The sequence below is a fragment of the Canis lupus genome, chromosome 19 (assembly GCF_011100685.1).
Source record: "Canis lupus familiaris isolate Mischka breed German Shepherd chromosome 19, alternate assembly UU_Cfam_GSD_1.0, whole genome shotgun sequence".
NCBI classification, from domain to species: Eukaryota; Metazoa; Chordata; class Mammalia; order Carnivora; family Canidae; genus Canis; species Canis lupus.
This window is the reverse complement of record NC_049240.1, coordinates 40,124,068-40,141,096: the sequence shown is the minus strand read 5'-3', so window position 1 is coordinate 40,141,096 and position 17,029 is coordinate 40,124,068. Positions and strand designations below refer to the sequence as shown.

The 17,029-nt window shown below is 41.3% G+C and overlaps 1 protein-coding gene across 1 annotated transcript in view; it reads left to right on the top strand.

The window, feature by feature from the left end:
- Positions 1-1,125: 1,125 nt before the first annotated feature.
- MCM6 (minichromosome maintenance complex component 6) overlaps positions 1,126-17,029 on the top strand; it is a 33,191-nt gene continuing 17,287 nt past the window's right edge. The window contains exons 1-8 of the mRNA XM_038565094.1: positions 1,126-1,292; positions 5,326-5,472; positions 7,553-7,663; positions 8,742-8,991; positions 11,679-11,844; positions 12,121-12,266; positions 13,264-13,414; positions 16,035-16,176. Coding sequence (XP_038421022.1) covers positions 1,186-1,292; positions 5,326-5,472; positions 7,553-7,663; positions 8,742-8,991; positions 11,679-11,844; positions 12,121-12,266; positions 13,264-13,414; positions 16,035-16,176 — 1,220 coding nt within the window. The 5' untranslated portion in view covers positions 1,126-1,185. The remainder of the gene's footprint in view (positions 1,293-5,325; positions 5,473-7,552; positions 7,664-8,741; positions 8,992-11,678; positions 11,845-12,120; positions 12,267-13,263; positions 13,415-16,034; positions 16,177-17,029) is intronic.

Below are 17,029 nucleotides of genomic sequence, written 5' to 3'. Positions count from 1 at the left end.
CTCCTGGATCCCGTCCCTGTGCCTTGATAAAATCATTTTTTTGCACCAAAGGTGTCTCAAGAATTCTTTCTTGGCCCTTGGTGTGGAACCCTAAGCCTTTGCTATCTCAACTGCCTGTACATCTCGCCAATAGTTAATATTCAAGCTGAGTAAGCACCGGAGAAATCTTGCGAAAGTAGTTTTATGAGCCGAAATTTGAAGAAAATATTTATGATCTAGTACTTCCTGCATGTCCCCTGCCCCTTGAACATTAAGCTTATAACCACCAGTTTCATGCAGCAAAGGTGCAGCTCTTCCAGCCTATGGGTCCTACCCCGGTGCTACTTAAATGCACTTGCTAAGCTGCGCCGTAAAACCTCTCGAGAATTCCTTCCTGACCAGGCTAGGCCAGTGATCCCACGACAACAGGAAAGAAGAGGGCCCCCCAAGACAGCTTCTTTGGGAGAAAGAAGGGCTCTGGGACCAGGCACTTAAGGGACTCACTGGAGAAGCAGCTCCAGAGGCTACCCAAGAACGGCCAAAGAGGAGAAAAAGCAAGAGGAACGAAGTCGGGGAAAGATGGCCAGAGAGAGTAAAGAAAATCCAGAGGACCTAAACCAACAGTTGCATTCAAGGGAGGAGTCCATCAACGACAGAAACCTCGCTGATTTCCTCGGGTCGGCCCCAGCCACAGTGACTCTGCGACCCCTGCTCCCTGGTGACTTGACACATCTCTTCGGGCTCCTGGACAGTTGCAACCGGTGATTTACGATTTCCTCCAAACACACAGCTCGGGCAGGTCTGGATCTTACTCATTTTTCTCTTCCACGGAGCCTTATGTCTACTGCTCAATGGGTATCAGTGAAACGACTTGAAGAACACCTGGAAATCCACGTGAATCCCGACGCAACCTCCTAAGCTGCGCCAGAAACCAAGCTGCCGGCCGCCGGCCGCACCGCGCAGGCGCAAAGGCCGAGCCCGCGGGGCTTCCTCCCGGTCTTTGCATTTGGCGCGAAATCCCGGCTCCGGGGGCGGGGCCGAGGGAGAAGCCGCGCTCATTGGGCAGGTTTGGCGCGAAACCCGCGAGCTCTCGCGCCACGATTGGTCGCGGCCGCCGCCGGGGGCGCGCGCCGAGCGGCAGCGTCTGCGGGGAAGCGACCGCTGGCTGAGGAGCGTGCGGGCTGAGGCCCCTCGGCGCCGGCGGCCATGGACCTCGGGGCGGCGGCGGAGCCGGGCGCCGGCAGCCAGCGCCAGGAAGTCCGCGACGAGGTGGCCGAGAAGTGCCAGAAGCTCTTCCTGGATTTCCTGGAGGAGTAAGTCGGCGCGCGCCCCTTCCTCGCGGAACTTCCCCGGGCCGCCGTCCCCACTTCCGGAGCCCCGTTCCCCGGGCGGGCGTGGGGGGGGGGGGCGCGGCCGACGGGAGTAGAGACCCCCGCCCCCCCCCCCCCCCGAGCGCCTGGGTCCCGTCCTTCTGCCGTCCCCGCCCGTAAGGCCGGCGGCCCCGTCGGCCCTGGGCGCCTCGGCGGGCCCTGGGGCACCTCGGCGGACCCTGGGGCACTTCAGCGGGCCCTGGGCGCCTCGGCGGACCCCGGGGCACCTCGTTGGACCCCGGGGCACCTCGGCGGACCCCGGGGCGCGCAGGGTAGGTGGCAGGCTCGGCCCCGAGGGCACCCGACGGCCAGGCCGCTGCCGTGCTGGGGAGCCGTGCGCGGAGAGGACGCTCGCGGGGACCCGGGCCCGCCCGAAAGCGTCGGGGGCGCGCTCCTTCCTCGCGTCCCCCTCCCTCTACGCGCACCTCCCAGGGCCTCCCAGGCTCCTGGGCCCTCCTTCCTGCCGCTGCCGCCCCTTGGGTTTCTTAGTGCAGATGCATCACTTCTTTTTTCCTGAGACTGTGGACTTCCGAATGTCTTATGAAGTCCTCCTTTTTTTTTTTTTTTTTTTTTTTAAATTGTAAGACATGCGTGACATGGATGTTACATGTTATGTTACATCGACCTACAAAACTTCCCAGCTAACTTTTTTTTAAGAGTAGAGTTGAGTGGCGTTAAGGGCGTACGTGGAGCTTGTCAAGCAGCCCTTGGGTGGATCGGCGCCGGCCCTCGCGGCAACTCCTGGGCTTCCCAAAAGTTGACACTCTGCGACCCCTAAACCGTCGCTCCCCGTTCCCCCCACCCTGCCCCCAGCACCTGGCAGCCTTCCTTCATCCCCCGTAGTTCAGATGAATTTCACTGTTCTGGTCGCCTGGTCTGCTTGGAGTCGTACCGTATTTGTTCTTTTGTGACCAGCTTATTGCACTTACCGCTGTAACATCCTCAAGATTCATCCCCCTATACAGCATGGGTCAGAATCTCTTTTTAAGGGTGAGTAGTGTTTCACTGTGTGCCTGTACCCCTTCCTGTCCGTTCGTTCATGGACGCTTGGTTTGTTTTTTTTTTCCCCACATTTTTACTATTGTGAATAATTCTGTCTTAAGAGATCCTGATATATCCTGATATATTTATTTATGTTTTTTTTTTTTTTGAAGTTTTTCTTTATTTATTCATGAGAATCGCAAAGAGAGGCAGAAACATAGGCAGAGGGAGAAGCAGGCTCCCATCAGGACTCATGTGGGACTGGATCCCGGGACCCCAGGATAACAAACACCCTGAGCTGAAGGCAGACACTCAACCATTGAGCCACCCAGGTGCCCCAAGATTCTGATATATTTAAAACAATAATTTAATTTACGTTCCCTATCTCTGCCGGACAGCTATTTATCTTTCAAAGCCTAGCTACAGACTCAGACTTCCTTTGTCAAACCCTATAAGCTTTTTTTTTTTTTTTTTTAAGATTTTATTTGTTTATTCATGGGAGATAGAGAGGCAGGCTCCATGCAGGAAGCCCAACACAGGACTTGATCCCAGGTCCCCAGGATCACGCCCTGGGCTGAAGGCAGTGCTAAACCACTGAGCCACCGGAGCTGCCCCAAACCCTATAAACCTTTAAGGCAACATCAATCCTTTCTTCCCTTAGGCTCCTAAGGCGCCATTTTCCGTTATCTCTGGTGTAACTTGCTATATCTACCTGTCAGCCTCTTTGTCTTGAATGTAAATCTCATCCTTAACCCCACCTGGCTGTCACACCATACTACATAGGTCCTCAATTAATGTTTCATCTTAACAAAGAATATAATTGTTTTCACTGCCTTGCAGTACCATACAGCTAGGTGCTAGGGATAATGATAAATAGGACAAATAATCACTGTATTTGGGGAAGGCGGGGAATGTTAACTTGCCCTCAAAATTCCAACTCTGATTTGCCCTTGTTTATGGAATAAAGTCCCAAATTCTTCACAGCTCCTCTTCCCAGTTTCATCCCACAAGCAGCCTGCCACCATCCTTCTTCCTATACCTTTTCTGACATTGCCACTTATTTATCAACACCTATAGCCAGCCAGTCTAACCACTACTGGGATTTTTTTTTTTTTGGTGATTTTGTTGTTGTTTTTTGCTTTCTTTCAAATTCTAAATGTCTTTCAAGGCTGAATTCCACTGTCCCTTTTGAAATGCTTGAGGCGTTTCTGTGTGTTCTCCTAGAGCAGAATTAGTTTATAATCCCACAGCACATTTCTTGTACCTCTTCCTTTTTTCCCCTTTATTTTATTGTGAAAAACAATAAAATACATAATCTCACTTAACATGAGATCTACCCTCTTAAATTTTTAGCTGTACAATATATTATCATTGACTTTAAGTACAATGTTACACAGTGGATCTCTTAAGACTTATTCGGTCTCATTTGGATGAAACTTTATGCCTATTTATTAGGACCTCCACATCTCCTCCTTTGCTCTAGCCTCAGGCAACTACCATTCTGCTGTCTCTGTCGATCTATTTATTTAATGTAAGCTCTGCACCCAACCTGGGACTTGAACTCCTGACCCTGAGATCAAGAGTCGCATGCTCTACCAACTAAGCCAGCCACCTGTCCCCATTCCACTTTGACTATATGAATTTGACTATTTTAGATACCTCATTCAGGTAGGATCATACGGTATTTGTCTTTCTGTGAATGGCTTATTTAGTGTAATATCCTCAGAGTTCATCTTTGTTGACACATACAGTAGACTTTCCCTTTTAAGGCTGAGTACTGTTCTGTTGTATGTGTATACATTTTCTTTACCCAGTTGTCATGGACGTTTATTGATTTATTTATTTTAAAGATTTTATGTATTTATTCATGAGGGACAGAGAGAGAGGGGCAGAGACCTAGGCGGAGGGAGAAGCAGGCTCCATGCAAGGAGCCCGATGCGGGACTCAATCCTGGATCCCTGAATCACGCCCTGAGCCAAAGGCAGGTGCTCAACCACTGAGCCACCCAGGCGTCCCGTCATGGGCATTTAGATTGTCTTGTTAACCTCTCTGTAGTAGGAATGTCTCTCAAGAGAGTGTCAGTCCTAGGTCAGGAGTGACACCATCATTTTTAGCTTTAAGTATCTAGGGCATAATGCTTTGCAGGTAGATGTCCAGTATATAACTATATTTAAACTGCATTTCTTGTTTTAATATTTTCCAATCTTAATTATATGTAACAATAATTTTAAAATAGTTGGCATTTTTATTACAAAATATTAAATTAAGAAATGCAGATTAAAACCTGAAGCCCACATTTTTCTGTGTTCTGGGCTTGCTGCAAAGCATTTTACAGACATTCTTCTTTAAACTTCAGAGTAGAGGCACCTGGGTGGCTCAATCAGTTAAGCATAAGCATCTGCCTTTAGCTCAGGTCATAGGCCCAGGGGGCCTGGGGACAAGCCTTGCATCTCTGGCCCTGCATCTGCCCTGCAGTGGGTTCCCTGCTCAGCAGGGGAATCTGCTAGTTCCTCTGCCCCTCCCCCTACTCATGTTCCCTCTCTCTCTCTCCTTCAAATAAATAAAATCTTAAAAAAAAAAAAAAAAAAACTTCACAGTAATCTAATGAGATAAAGCAATGTCCTAATTTATTTTTATTTCTCTAATAGGGAGGAAACCAGATAACTTGCCCCAAGTTATATAATTAGTAAAATTAGCCTGTCTGACCCTAAAACTGATAGTTTTTAACCAATACACTGAATTATGAGGCATTTAGATTATTTTTTTTTAACCACCTAAAAATTCTTTTTTTTTTTTTTTTTTTTTTTTTAGAATTGTATTTATTTATTCATGAGAGGAGCAGAGACATAGGCAGAGGGACAAGCAGGCTCCCCAGGGAGCAATTCGAGATAGGGATCACGCCCTGTGCCAAAGGCAGACACTCAACCACTGAGCCACTCAGGCGTCCCTTTACCACCTAATTCTTAAATTTAATCTGACTTGCATGTATCTGCAGGTTCCAGAACAGTGATGGAGAAATTAAGTACTTGCAGTTAGCAGAGGAGCTCATCCGTCCTGAGAGAAACACATTGGTTGTGAGTTTTGTGGACCTGGAGCAATTTAACCAACAACTTTCTACCACCATTCAAGAAGAGTTCTATAGGTATGGCATATTAATCTTCTTTACTTTAAATAGATATGAAGCCTGTGAATCCAGCTTTTCTTGGACTGGGTTTGTTCATTTGGGAGGCAGAAGGGCAGCTGTCTCAGAGACCCTTTGATAGAACCAGTGGTTATTTTAGTATTGCTCTGCACTAATTTAGACCTTTGTGTACCTGAATATTTTTCACATGCAAATGTTGAAAACCTTTTTTCTATGTAGTTTTCCCAAATTTCCAGAGGATTGCTTACTTTCAGGCATTCAGTGCTATTACTGTGTCATTCATTTGATCCTTTCCTTTGCCCCCAGGAGTAGGTGTTTTGAGAAGGTGTGTGGATCCTGTTCATGATCAGGGGTGTCTTTAAAGTAATGATACCGTTCTTAAAGTTTAATCTTTTTCTGATTATAAAAGTAATGTGTATATTATAGGAAATTTAGAAAGTAGACATAAGTAGAGGGAATACATACATAACTATGGATAGTGGGATTACGTATATATTCCCACCATCCATAGATAACCATCATTAGCAGGTCTGCAAATGTGGAGTTTCCCAAGGATATTCTAGCACATTTCATTGTATTTCTGAGTATATGTAACTATTGAGATCATGCTGTGGATGTAGTCTCTGGTCTTTTCACTTAACAGTATAACATACTGTTCCATGTCATATAAAATCTCTTGAAAATATTTTAATAGCTGGTATTTCTTTTCTTTTTTTTTATTTTTATTTTTATTTATTTATGATAGTCATACAGAGAGAGAGAGGCAGAGACACAGGCAGAGGGAGAAGCAGGCTCCATGCACCGGGAGCCCGACGTGAGCTTCGATCCTGGGTCTCCAGGATCGCGCCGTGGGCCAAAGGCAGGCGCCAAACAGCTGCGCCACCCAGGGATCCCCTTCTTTTCTTTTTTAAAGATTTTGTTTATTTATTCATGAGAGACCGAGAGAGAGGCAGAGACACAGGCAGAGAGAGAAGTGGGCTCCATGCAGGGAGCCCAGTGTGGTGGGACTCAATCCTGGGACTCCAGGACCATGCCCTGGGCCAAAGGCAGACGCTTAACTGATGAGCCACCCAGGCGTCCCGATAGCTGGTATTTCTTTGGGCAGAAACTAGACATTAATAACGTAGGCTTTCATTTAATTTTTAATTGCTGTATAAAATAAAAAATATCTTTTTATGCAAATCTTTGTCCGCACTTGGATTAAATAAATGTGACAATCTGTATAAATAAAACCAGGTTAAAATAAACATTATGTACAGTTGGGAAAGAGAAATGAAGACCCAGGAGTAAGGAAAGACAGCCCTATTCCTTTACTTGGTGAACTGAGAGATAGAAGACTTGTTTCAATGTTTCTAATCATATCTGATCATCAAGAATGGTTGTGGGATAAGCAGCAGGGTTTATTGAGATAGTACACAGCAGGAAGAGCTGTATTGACAAGTGAGAAGGAGATAGAAAATCCAGGCTGGTGGTAGAAACACCCGTACCCATACCTCATACACAGGCCATGTAGCAGTTCTGTCTGCTGAAAGTAGCTCATTTTTCAGAAGCTTTCCAAATCCCACTGCTTAAATCAAGCTGCAGCAACTGCTAGGAACTTCTATCAAGACACTTCAGTCTAACCAGTCAAGTGAAATGTTTCTGCCAATGTGCTCCATGTCTTGAGCACACAAATTTCTCCCCTCATCCATTTCTTATCAATCAAGAATTAAACCTAAAAGAATATACCAGGCCAGAGACTAGTATGGGAGACTGTCTTGTTGGATCGTAAACCACCTAGATTGTTGAATCTTGGACATAAGAGTGACCTGCAGTGTGGGTGCTAAATGATTTTTTAAAGATAGTGGATTTTTGGGTATAGCATTTCATCTTCGTGTTTCTGTTGTCTTAGATCTGTGGGGTAATAGGAGAGGATTGGAAGAGGCTCATAACCCTAGACTAGGCAAATAGAGGTGTCCTGTATAGTTAAGGGTTGGTTATAGCCAGATGAAATTGTTTAGTCTAACATGAAACATAAAGGGGGCCTTGGTAGGTCTCTTGAAGATGTCATGTGATTTTTGTTCATTTGTTTGCTTTTCAGAGTTTACCCTTACCTATGTCGGGCCTTAAAAACTTTTGTCAAAGACCGAAAAGAGATTCCTCTTGCCAAGGATTTTTATGTTGCATTCCAAGACCTGCCTACCAGACACAAGTAAGAAAGCCTTCTTTGAAAAAGCAGGAATTCACCAAACAGTATAGGCATCAATTAATGATTAAAAAACTCAGGAGGTTTAGTCTTATATGTATAAAGAGTTAGGTTCATTTATCTAGAAAGTTTGATTTTGGAGAAATACATTTTTCCAGGGAGATCAAATGGGAAGTTAAATAAAGCCATTTCTGGGGATTGTCAAATTTCAGGATAGCTTTCAGGGGACATTGGGAAAAAAATAAAGTGAGAAAATATAAAAACTGAAAACAGTCACAGAAATTGATGAATCTTTGGAAATTTTTGACAGCTTAAATGGCATGACTTAAAACATTTTTTCCTTTCAGCAGTTAGTTAAGATTTTATTTATTTATTCATGAGAGAGAGAGAGAGAGAGAGAGAGAGAGGCAAAGACACAGGCAGAGGGAGAAGGAGGCTCCATGCACCGAAGACTTCGGCTTCGACATGATTAGGGTTCTGGGATTGAGCCCTCCATCAGGCTCTCCACTCAGCGAAGAGTCTGCTTGTCCCTCTGCCTCTCCCTGCTTGTGCTGTCTTCTCTCTCAAATAAACTCTTAAAAAAAAAAGAAAGAAAGAAATTGAAGTGATATTTTAAAGACTTAAACTTCTGAAATTACTTGAAAAATTGCTAAGTTATTTAATATAAAATGAATTTGTGAGGTAAAGGAAATGTTTCCAACTTCTGAGTATGCCATTTCTTTCCTATGATAACTTTGCTATGAAACTAATACATGATTATTTAGAAATTGTAGGTAGGCAAAAAACGTTTGCATATAGAATAAAATGGGATCATATGTTTTATAATTACAATTTCTTTGGTGTCATTTAGTTTTTCATATTGATGTTTTTTGCTGTGAATGCATATACACTGTAATTTAGAAATGGTCGCATTGACTAAATCATTCTTGGAGAAGAGTCCAACGAGTTCTTTCTCTCTCTCTTTTTTTTTTTGCTGTTTTTTTGTTTTAGCATAAATTTATCCTTAAATACCCTCTCATTAAAATGAAAACATTTCTTAAGTTAGAAATGAATATTTACTAATGGGACATCTGTTTTTAAATAGAATTCGAGAACTCACCTCATCCAGAATTGGTTTACTGACTCGAATCAGTGGGCAGGTAGTACGGACTCACCCCGTTCACCCAGAGCTTGTGAGTGGAACATTCCTATGCTTGGACTGTCAGACAGTAATCAAGGATGTAGAACAGCAGTTCAAATACACACAACCAAATATCTGCCGAAATCCAGTTTGTGCCAACAGAAGGAGATTCTTGCTGGACACAAATAAATCAAGATTTGTGGATTTTCAAAAGGTATTTATTTATTTTTAAAGATTTTATTTATTTACTTGAGAGAGAGAAAGAGCGTACAAGTGGGGGGAGGGTCAGAGGGAGAAGCAGACTTTCCACTGAGCAGGGAACCCAATGCAGTACTCCATCCCAGGACCCTGGGATCATGACCTAAGCTGAAAGCAGATGCTTAACCCACTGAGCAACCCAGGGACCTCTCAAAAGGTAGTTATTAATGTCTGTTTAGTTCAGGTTCAGTATATGCTAATAATTCACCTCTAGGCACTTGAAGTTATTATAAGCTTATTTAGATGATGTTAAGCATGTAAGTTGAGAATCATTATGTATAACTATAGATTTAAGCCCAAAACTCTTAATACAAATTTCAATGATCAATATATAAATGTGTTTTGACCTTTAATAACTTGGATTGGAAGCTCCTTCAGACTGTGACAAAATATATTTATCAGAGAATAGATAATAAACATAAGATGATGATGATGGTGAACTAGTGTTAAGAAAACTTTGAAGAAGTGGAAACTTGTTAAGACCTCGTGTTGGTGGTTAGAGAGGAAGGCATGAATAAAAGGACAAGCAGAAATGTACATCTTTGTTTGCTTGTTTGTTTTAAATATTTTATTTATTTATTCCTGAGAGACACAGAGAGAGGCAGAGACATAGGCAGGGGGAGAAGCAGGCTTCCTGTGGGGAACCTGATATGGGAATCAATCCCAGGACCCCAGGATCATGACCTGAGCAAAAAACAGATGCTCAACCAGTGAGTCACCCAGGTGCCCCAACATGTTTGTTGATAGCAGTGATGATTATCATGATTGAAATGGAAGATCATCTGAGGGATGATTTGGTGTGAGGTGTGAGGTACTCCAAGCCTTAAAAATGTCAGGCTGGGAAATTTGGATCTATCTTGATAAATAAGGGGAAGGTATTTTCAGGAGATGTGAACTTTTCTTTTTTAAAGGAAGATTAATGGGACATTGGTGTGTAGTGTATAATAAGAGACTAACAATTAGGCACTTGTAGTTACCTAGGCAAGAGTTGGGAGATAGCAGTAAGAATGAAGATTGTGGGTGGAGCCCATCTGAGGTCCCCACAGAACTTAGTAAATCTGTGATAGGCAAAGGAAAAGAAAAGTTGCAGCAGCTCAAGCATTCAAGTATGGGAGAATGAGTACCAGCTTAAAATAATTAATATTAGCTTCGGTTTTTCATCCTTAGTGTTTTATTTTATGTTTTTATTTTTTTTTAAGATTTTATTTATTTATTCATGAGAGACAGAGAGAGAAGCAGAGACACAGGCAGAGGGAGAAGCAGGCTCCATGTAGCAGGGAGCCTGATAACGGGACTTGATCCTGGGACTCCAGGATCACGCCCTGGGCTAAAGGCAGGCACTAAACCGCTGCGCCTCCAGGGATCCCTCCTTAGTGTTTTAATATCAATCTGGGACTTAGTTTATATGAATCACATACTCTGCCAACAACTTTGGGTAAGAGGTGCTTTATATTTGAAAAAAAAAAAAAAAAACATGATATAACAATCAAATACGAAGTGTAAATCTAGATTGGGCCTTAGTTTGTAAAAAATACAAAAAACAGTTGTAATGAAGGACACTTCACAATTGAGGAAATTTAAGGATGTACTAGATAGTAGCAGATCTTATTTGTCTTGCTGTGGTAATGATACCATGTTTACGTAGCAGATGGTCTTCTAGGAGATGAGTATGAAAATAATTAGAAGTGAAATATCTTGATTTTTATAATATCTTTCAAATAATACAGTAAAGATATGTGTGTATCTAAGTAATGTTAACAGTAGTGTTGAAGTGGCATGTATAATGTGAAATTTTCCATAAGATTTCCCTGAAAATTTAGTGGAAGATGGAACAGAATAGATCTTTAGGGATCCCTGGGTGGTTCAGTGGTTTTAGTTTTAGCACCTGCCTTCGGCCCAGGGCGTGATCCTGGAGTCCCGCATCGGGCTCCCTGCATGGAGCCTGCTTCTCCCTCTGCCTGTCTCTCTCTCTCTCTCTCTCTCTCTCTCTCTCTCCCTCTCTCCCTCCCCCCCCCGTGTCTCTCATGAATAAATAAAATCTTAAAAAACAAAAAAGAATAGATCTTTACATAGTTTGAGAAAGTAAGTAAGAAAACATTTCTTTAATAAGAGTAAAAGTGAAGTTTTTATCTTTTTTATTGATTTCAGTATAGTTAACATACAGTATTATAGTTTCAGGTATATAATATAGTGCTCTAGCAGTTCCATATATTAACTCAGTGCTCATTGTGATAAATGTACTAAAAGTGAAGGGGGTTTCTTTGTGTTTTTTATTTCAAAGATTTTATTTATTTGAGAGAAATCGAGTGAAAATGGGGGGAGGAGCAGAGGATGGGGGACAAGCAGACTCTGGGCTGAGTGCAGAGCCCAGTATGGGGCTCAGTCTCATGACCCTGAGCTGAAATCAGGAGTTAGACACTTAACTGCCTGAGCCACCCATCTACCCCTAAAGGTGAAGTCTTTAAGTAAATGTCATCTCTTACCAAATTGGAAGGAGTTTTAGCATAGAAAATTTTTAAGATGAAGTTTGGCAATTGTCAAAAGTGCAAATGGTAAGAGTTTGGAATATGTCAATATTTCTGGCATTAATTTAGATTATATGGCATTTGAAAAATAATCTTTTCTCCTTGGCCATTGTTATAGGTTCGTATTCAAGAGACTCAAGCTGAGCTTCCTCGAGGGAGTATCCCCCGAAGTTTAGAAGTGATCTTGAGAGCTGAAGCTGTGGAGTCAGCTCAAGCTGGTGACAAGTGTGACTTTACAGGGACTCTAATTGTTGTGCCTGATGTCTCTAAGCTTAGCATACCAGGTCAGTAATCTTCAGCTCAAATTTAACAAATTCTCATTACCTGAAAACAGAACATTCAGCTTCTAGAATCTTCATTGTCTTGTTTTTGGCTACCCATCAGGGTGAGCAAGGAAAGTATAAGATAGAGACAAATTGATTTTGCTACAAAAAATACTGTTCTGAAAAATTTCAAGGCCTAAATTAAATATTTGGATTTATAGGTTTTGTTTATTTGAACAATTTTGATTCTCAGCACCTTTGGTGTTTGAGCTGTGAAACAAACTATCATTCTTTCAGGAGCGCGTGCAGAAACTAATTCCCGTGTAAGTGGTGTTGATGGATATGAGACAGAAGGCATTCGAGGACTCCGGGCTCTTGGTGTTAGGGACCTTTCATACAGGCTGGTCTTTCTTGCCTGTTGTGTTGCACCCACCAACCCAAGGGTGAGTCTTTAATAGAATGACCTCCTCTGCAACAGTCACAATATAGGCTTCTGAAAGTACTGAGTTATCTAGCCAGTGTTAATGGTGGCAGGGTTGGAGGGTGGGTTGATTCTTTAGGGTTTGTGTTTTGTGTGTGTGTGTGTGTGTGTGTGTTTTGTTTTTTGTTTTTAAGATTATATCTATTTGCAAGAAGAACATGAGCAAAGGGCAGAAGGAGAGGTAGAAGCAGATTCCCCACTGAGCAGGGACTCCATGCCGAGCTCAATTCCCAGGACCCAGAGATCGTTAACCTGAGCTAAAAGCAGACACTTAACCAACTGAGCCACCCAGGCGTCCCTGATTCTTTAATTTTAAAACCAAATCTTTTCATGTCTTCCTGACCTTGAAGAAAAGCCTGTTTTCATGTTTAAGAGATCAGTGCTTTAAGAGCATTGATATAAATTATCCATGATAAAATTTTTTAATTACCACAGTTCTTCTTTCATGCTCCTGGAGAAAATACAAATAGAAAAATTTAGTAATCTGGGAAGTAAACTAATTTGCTTTTTCTGTGAGTGATGGATTCCTGGCATTATAGTTGTGTAGAGCTTGTGTCTGCATCCTAATGGGAAAGCAATGAGAAAAAGTTTGGAAAATAGTCCAGTATTGGAAGAAGATGGGTGAATGTAATATTCTGTTACTGCATGTTCATATCAGTGATTAACATTTTCTTATGGCTCATCTCTTGAGCATTCAGATTCATTTAGATAGCAATATAAAACAGTGGTAGCTTTTTTGTTTTTAATTCACTGGAGAGAACAAACTGTAAAGTATCTCGATTAACTTAGATCTTACTAGTTTGGGGGATTTTTTTTTTTTTTTTTTTAAACCTTTGTAGTCAACAGATTCTGAAGTTGAAATCCCAGGCTGGTTTTTGTTTGTTTGTTTATAATGAAGCTCTGTATCACTTTCCTTTGTTTTCATGCAAGTGTATTTTCCTTTGTCCTCCACCCTTCAGTTTGGAGGGAAAGAACTCCGAGATGAGGAACAGACTGCTGAGAGCATTAAGAACCAAATGACTGTGAAGGAGTGGGAGAAAGTGTTTGAAATGAGTCAGGATAAAAATCTGTACCACAATCTCTGTACCAGCCTGTTCCCTACTATACATGGTAAGAGTTCCTTCCATTTATGGCATAAGATTGAAATCAAGATGATTAAAAAAAATAGCAATAAATACTTAATGTTCACTATACTAGAACCTCAAATTTTTTTTAAAACAGCAGTAAGTGATTTCTTACAGCACATAAAGCAGATCCAAAGGTTTTTTAGTGGATTTACAAGGGATATTAAAAAGTCATTTACAATAGGACAGATACTACATGATTCCACTTAAAGTGAAGTACCTAGAATAAGCAAGTTCGTAGGGACTCAAAGTAGAAGGAGGTTACTAGGGGGAGGGAATAGGGAGTTAGTATTTCATGGATAGTTTCTGTTGGGAATGATGAAAAGTTCTGGAAATGGATAAGAGTGGTGGTTATAAAATATAGTGTACTTAATTCCACTGAACTGTATATTGAAAAATGGTTGGAATGGTAAGTATTTTGTTATGTATATTTTACCCTGGTTTTTTTTTGTTTGTTTGTTTGTTTGTTTTTTATTTATGATAGTCACACACAGAGAGAGAGACACAGGCAGAGGGAGAAGCAGGCTCCATGCACCGGGAGCCCGACGTGGGATTTGATCCCGGGTCTCCAGGATCGCGCCCTGGGCCAAAGGCAGGCGCTAAACCGCTGCGCCACCCAGGGATGGTTTTTTAAAAAGAAATAAGTCATTTAGTCTTCTTTTTCTAGCTTTAGGGTAGAACCGTACTTAAGTACATTATAATGTGCTGGATTAATATCCTGATTTTTTTTTTTTTTTTTAATTTCAAGAAGGAAATTCTTGATGTTTCTTGGCTATATGTACTATGTCTATACCTTCAGTGGTTTCTTTATGGTTTTCTTGGCTCTCAGTTGCTAGTTGCTCACCATTATTTAACCTGTTTTTTGGAGTATGTGACTAAAGTTTCAAGCTTCGTGCTTTACCCTTGCTTTTTCCATCCTTTCATAGTGAATTATGACAGGAACTCAGAGGGGTTATGGGTATTTCTCATAGATATTTTTTTAACTATTTAAAAAGTAACCTATTTTCTATCTAAATATTTGGCCAGTGACATTGAACTGAAATCCTTTATATTAATAATCCTTTATGAATTCTAGAGTATCTTCCCTTAATTAAGTGTTCAAATTTTGATCCAGCTCTACTCCCCACCCAGAAACTTAATCTATTTCTGCATAACAAATTACCCCAAAACTTAGTGGCTTCAAACAGCAGTGTCTCTTACAGTCTGTGGGTCAAGATTTGAGAAAAGTTTACTTGAGTGGTTCTGGCTGAGTGATGCCTACTCAGTCTTTGATGAGGATACAGCTAAGACATTAGATGAGGCTGCAATCATCTGAAAGCTAGGCTAGGCTGAAGGATTTACCTGTTAGTGCTGGTTATTAACTGGAAACTCATTTTTCTTGCCACATGAATCTCTTCCGCAGGTCTGTTTTCATGTTCTCACAACACAGCAGCTTCTTCCTCTAGAGTGTGTGTGTCTCCAAGAGAGCAAAGCAGAAGGAAATAAAATGCTTCTCAGGACTTAGTCTCAGAAGTTAAGCACCCTCACTTTACCATATGCTATTTTTTTAGAAGGAAGTTATAATAAAGTCCAGCTATTCCCTAAGGAGAGGAAAATTAAGCTCTGTTTTCAAGTGAGAAGATTTAAACAATTTGTGGACTATTTAAAAACCATGACACTTCCTGACACATTTATTTCAAAGATCATAAGTCAAAGTTTGTTTGTGAAATGGATTTTTTTTCTCTGCCTTTAAGGGATGGTTTGCCCAGCACTTAGTTGATAGAATTCACAAAAAGTCATAATAATTAGCACAGAAAAAAATTTTTAACAGCACATATTTAAAGATCCAGTTTTTTTTACTATACATTTCCTTTTCATGTAGGATTCATAAACAGCTTGTAGAAGAAACCATAGATCACATTCAGTATCTTATCTAATCCATAGCAGTTCATTTAGTGAGTTTATATTCAACACTGTTGGTGATACAAAAGAAGTAAATCGTGTATTGTTTCCTCAAACTCTTGATACAACAATAAATTCTATTAGAATTTGCAAATACAGTGTGCTGTGGTGGACATAGTTTATTTATGGAGTTATTTGAGAAGTACTACATCAGGAAAGACTTTGTGAGAAAGTAGGACTTACAGACAAGGAACGGCTCTTAGGATGGTGAGCATCAGCATCTGTGCCATCTGTGGTGTATAGGTGAGAACATTGGGATAGTGGTTAGGTGGCTTTAAGTTTTACGAAGAAGAACCAAGATTAGAAGCCAGGTATTTTTACTTCAGTCTTACACTTCACTTCAGCTTTCTTGGCTCTAGGTCGGTAAACATGCCTTATAGTCATTTTTGAAATTGTTTAACCTCATGTTGAAAAATAACCTTGCAGGATCCCTGGATGGCGCAGTGGTTTAGCGCCTGCCTTTGGCCCAGGGCGCGATCCTGGAGACCCGGGATCGAATCCCACGTCGGGCTCCCGGTGCATGGAGCCTACTTCTCCCTCTGCCTATGTCTCTGCCTCTCTCTCTCTCTCTGTGTGTGACTATCATAAATAAATAAAAATAAAAATAAAATATTTAAAAAAAAAAAAAAAAAGGAAAGAAAAATAACCTTGCGTTTTCTTTTTAGGCAATGATGAAGTAAAACGGGGTGTCCTGCTGATGCTCTTTGGTGGTGTTCCAAAGACAACAGGGGAAGGAACCTCTCTTCGAGGGGACATAAATGTTTGCATTGTTGGTGACCCAAGTACAGCTAAGAGCCAGTTTCTCAAGTAAGTGTTTGCCAAGGTAGTACATTGGAAAAAACAGTATGCATAGTTCAGGCTTTCTGTGCTAACAAGAATGCAGTGTGCCTTTATTAAAGTAGCAGTATAAATTACAACTGTTGAATATATAACTTGGTTATATTAAATTACCTTAATTTGGTTTTGTTTTTGTTTTTTAAGATTTTATTTATTTATTCCTAAGAGACACAGGCAGAGGAAGACAAGCAGGCTCCTCACAGGGAGCCCGATGTGGAACTCGATCCTGGGACTCCAGGATCACGCCCTGGGCTGAAGGCAGGCGCTAAACTGCTGAGCCACTCAGGGATCCCCTTACCTTAATTTGTTTTAACAGAATGTAATAACATTTTACAATTTTTTTTTTAAGATTTTATTTATTCATAGAGACACACACAGAGAGAGAGAGGCAGAGATACAGGCAGAGGGAGAAGCAGGCTCCACGCATAGAGCCTGACGTGGGATTCCATCCAGGGTCTCCAGGATCATGCCCTGGGCTGCAGGTGGCGCTAAACCACTGCGCCACCGGGGCTGCCCACATTTTACAATTTTTTAGAATAGGAAAAAAAAAATTTTAGAATAGGGAAAATTTACCTATAATTCCAATCCCATTTTGAGTTGTCTTAATCCTTGTATAATACCTTTGTGTAATCTTTTTAAAAGTTTTTCAGTATGTGAATATTTTCATGGTAATAAATCACAACATATTTTAATTTTAATTTACCCTAAATATGTTTCCTTATTTTCACATTTTTTATTGGTGTACTGTAACTTACAAAATTATTTTCCTAGCTTGCCTTCATTTATTTTAATGATTATGGATGTCGGTACAGTGAACATCATG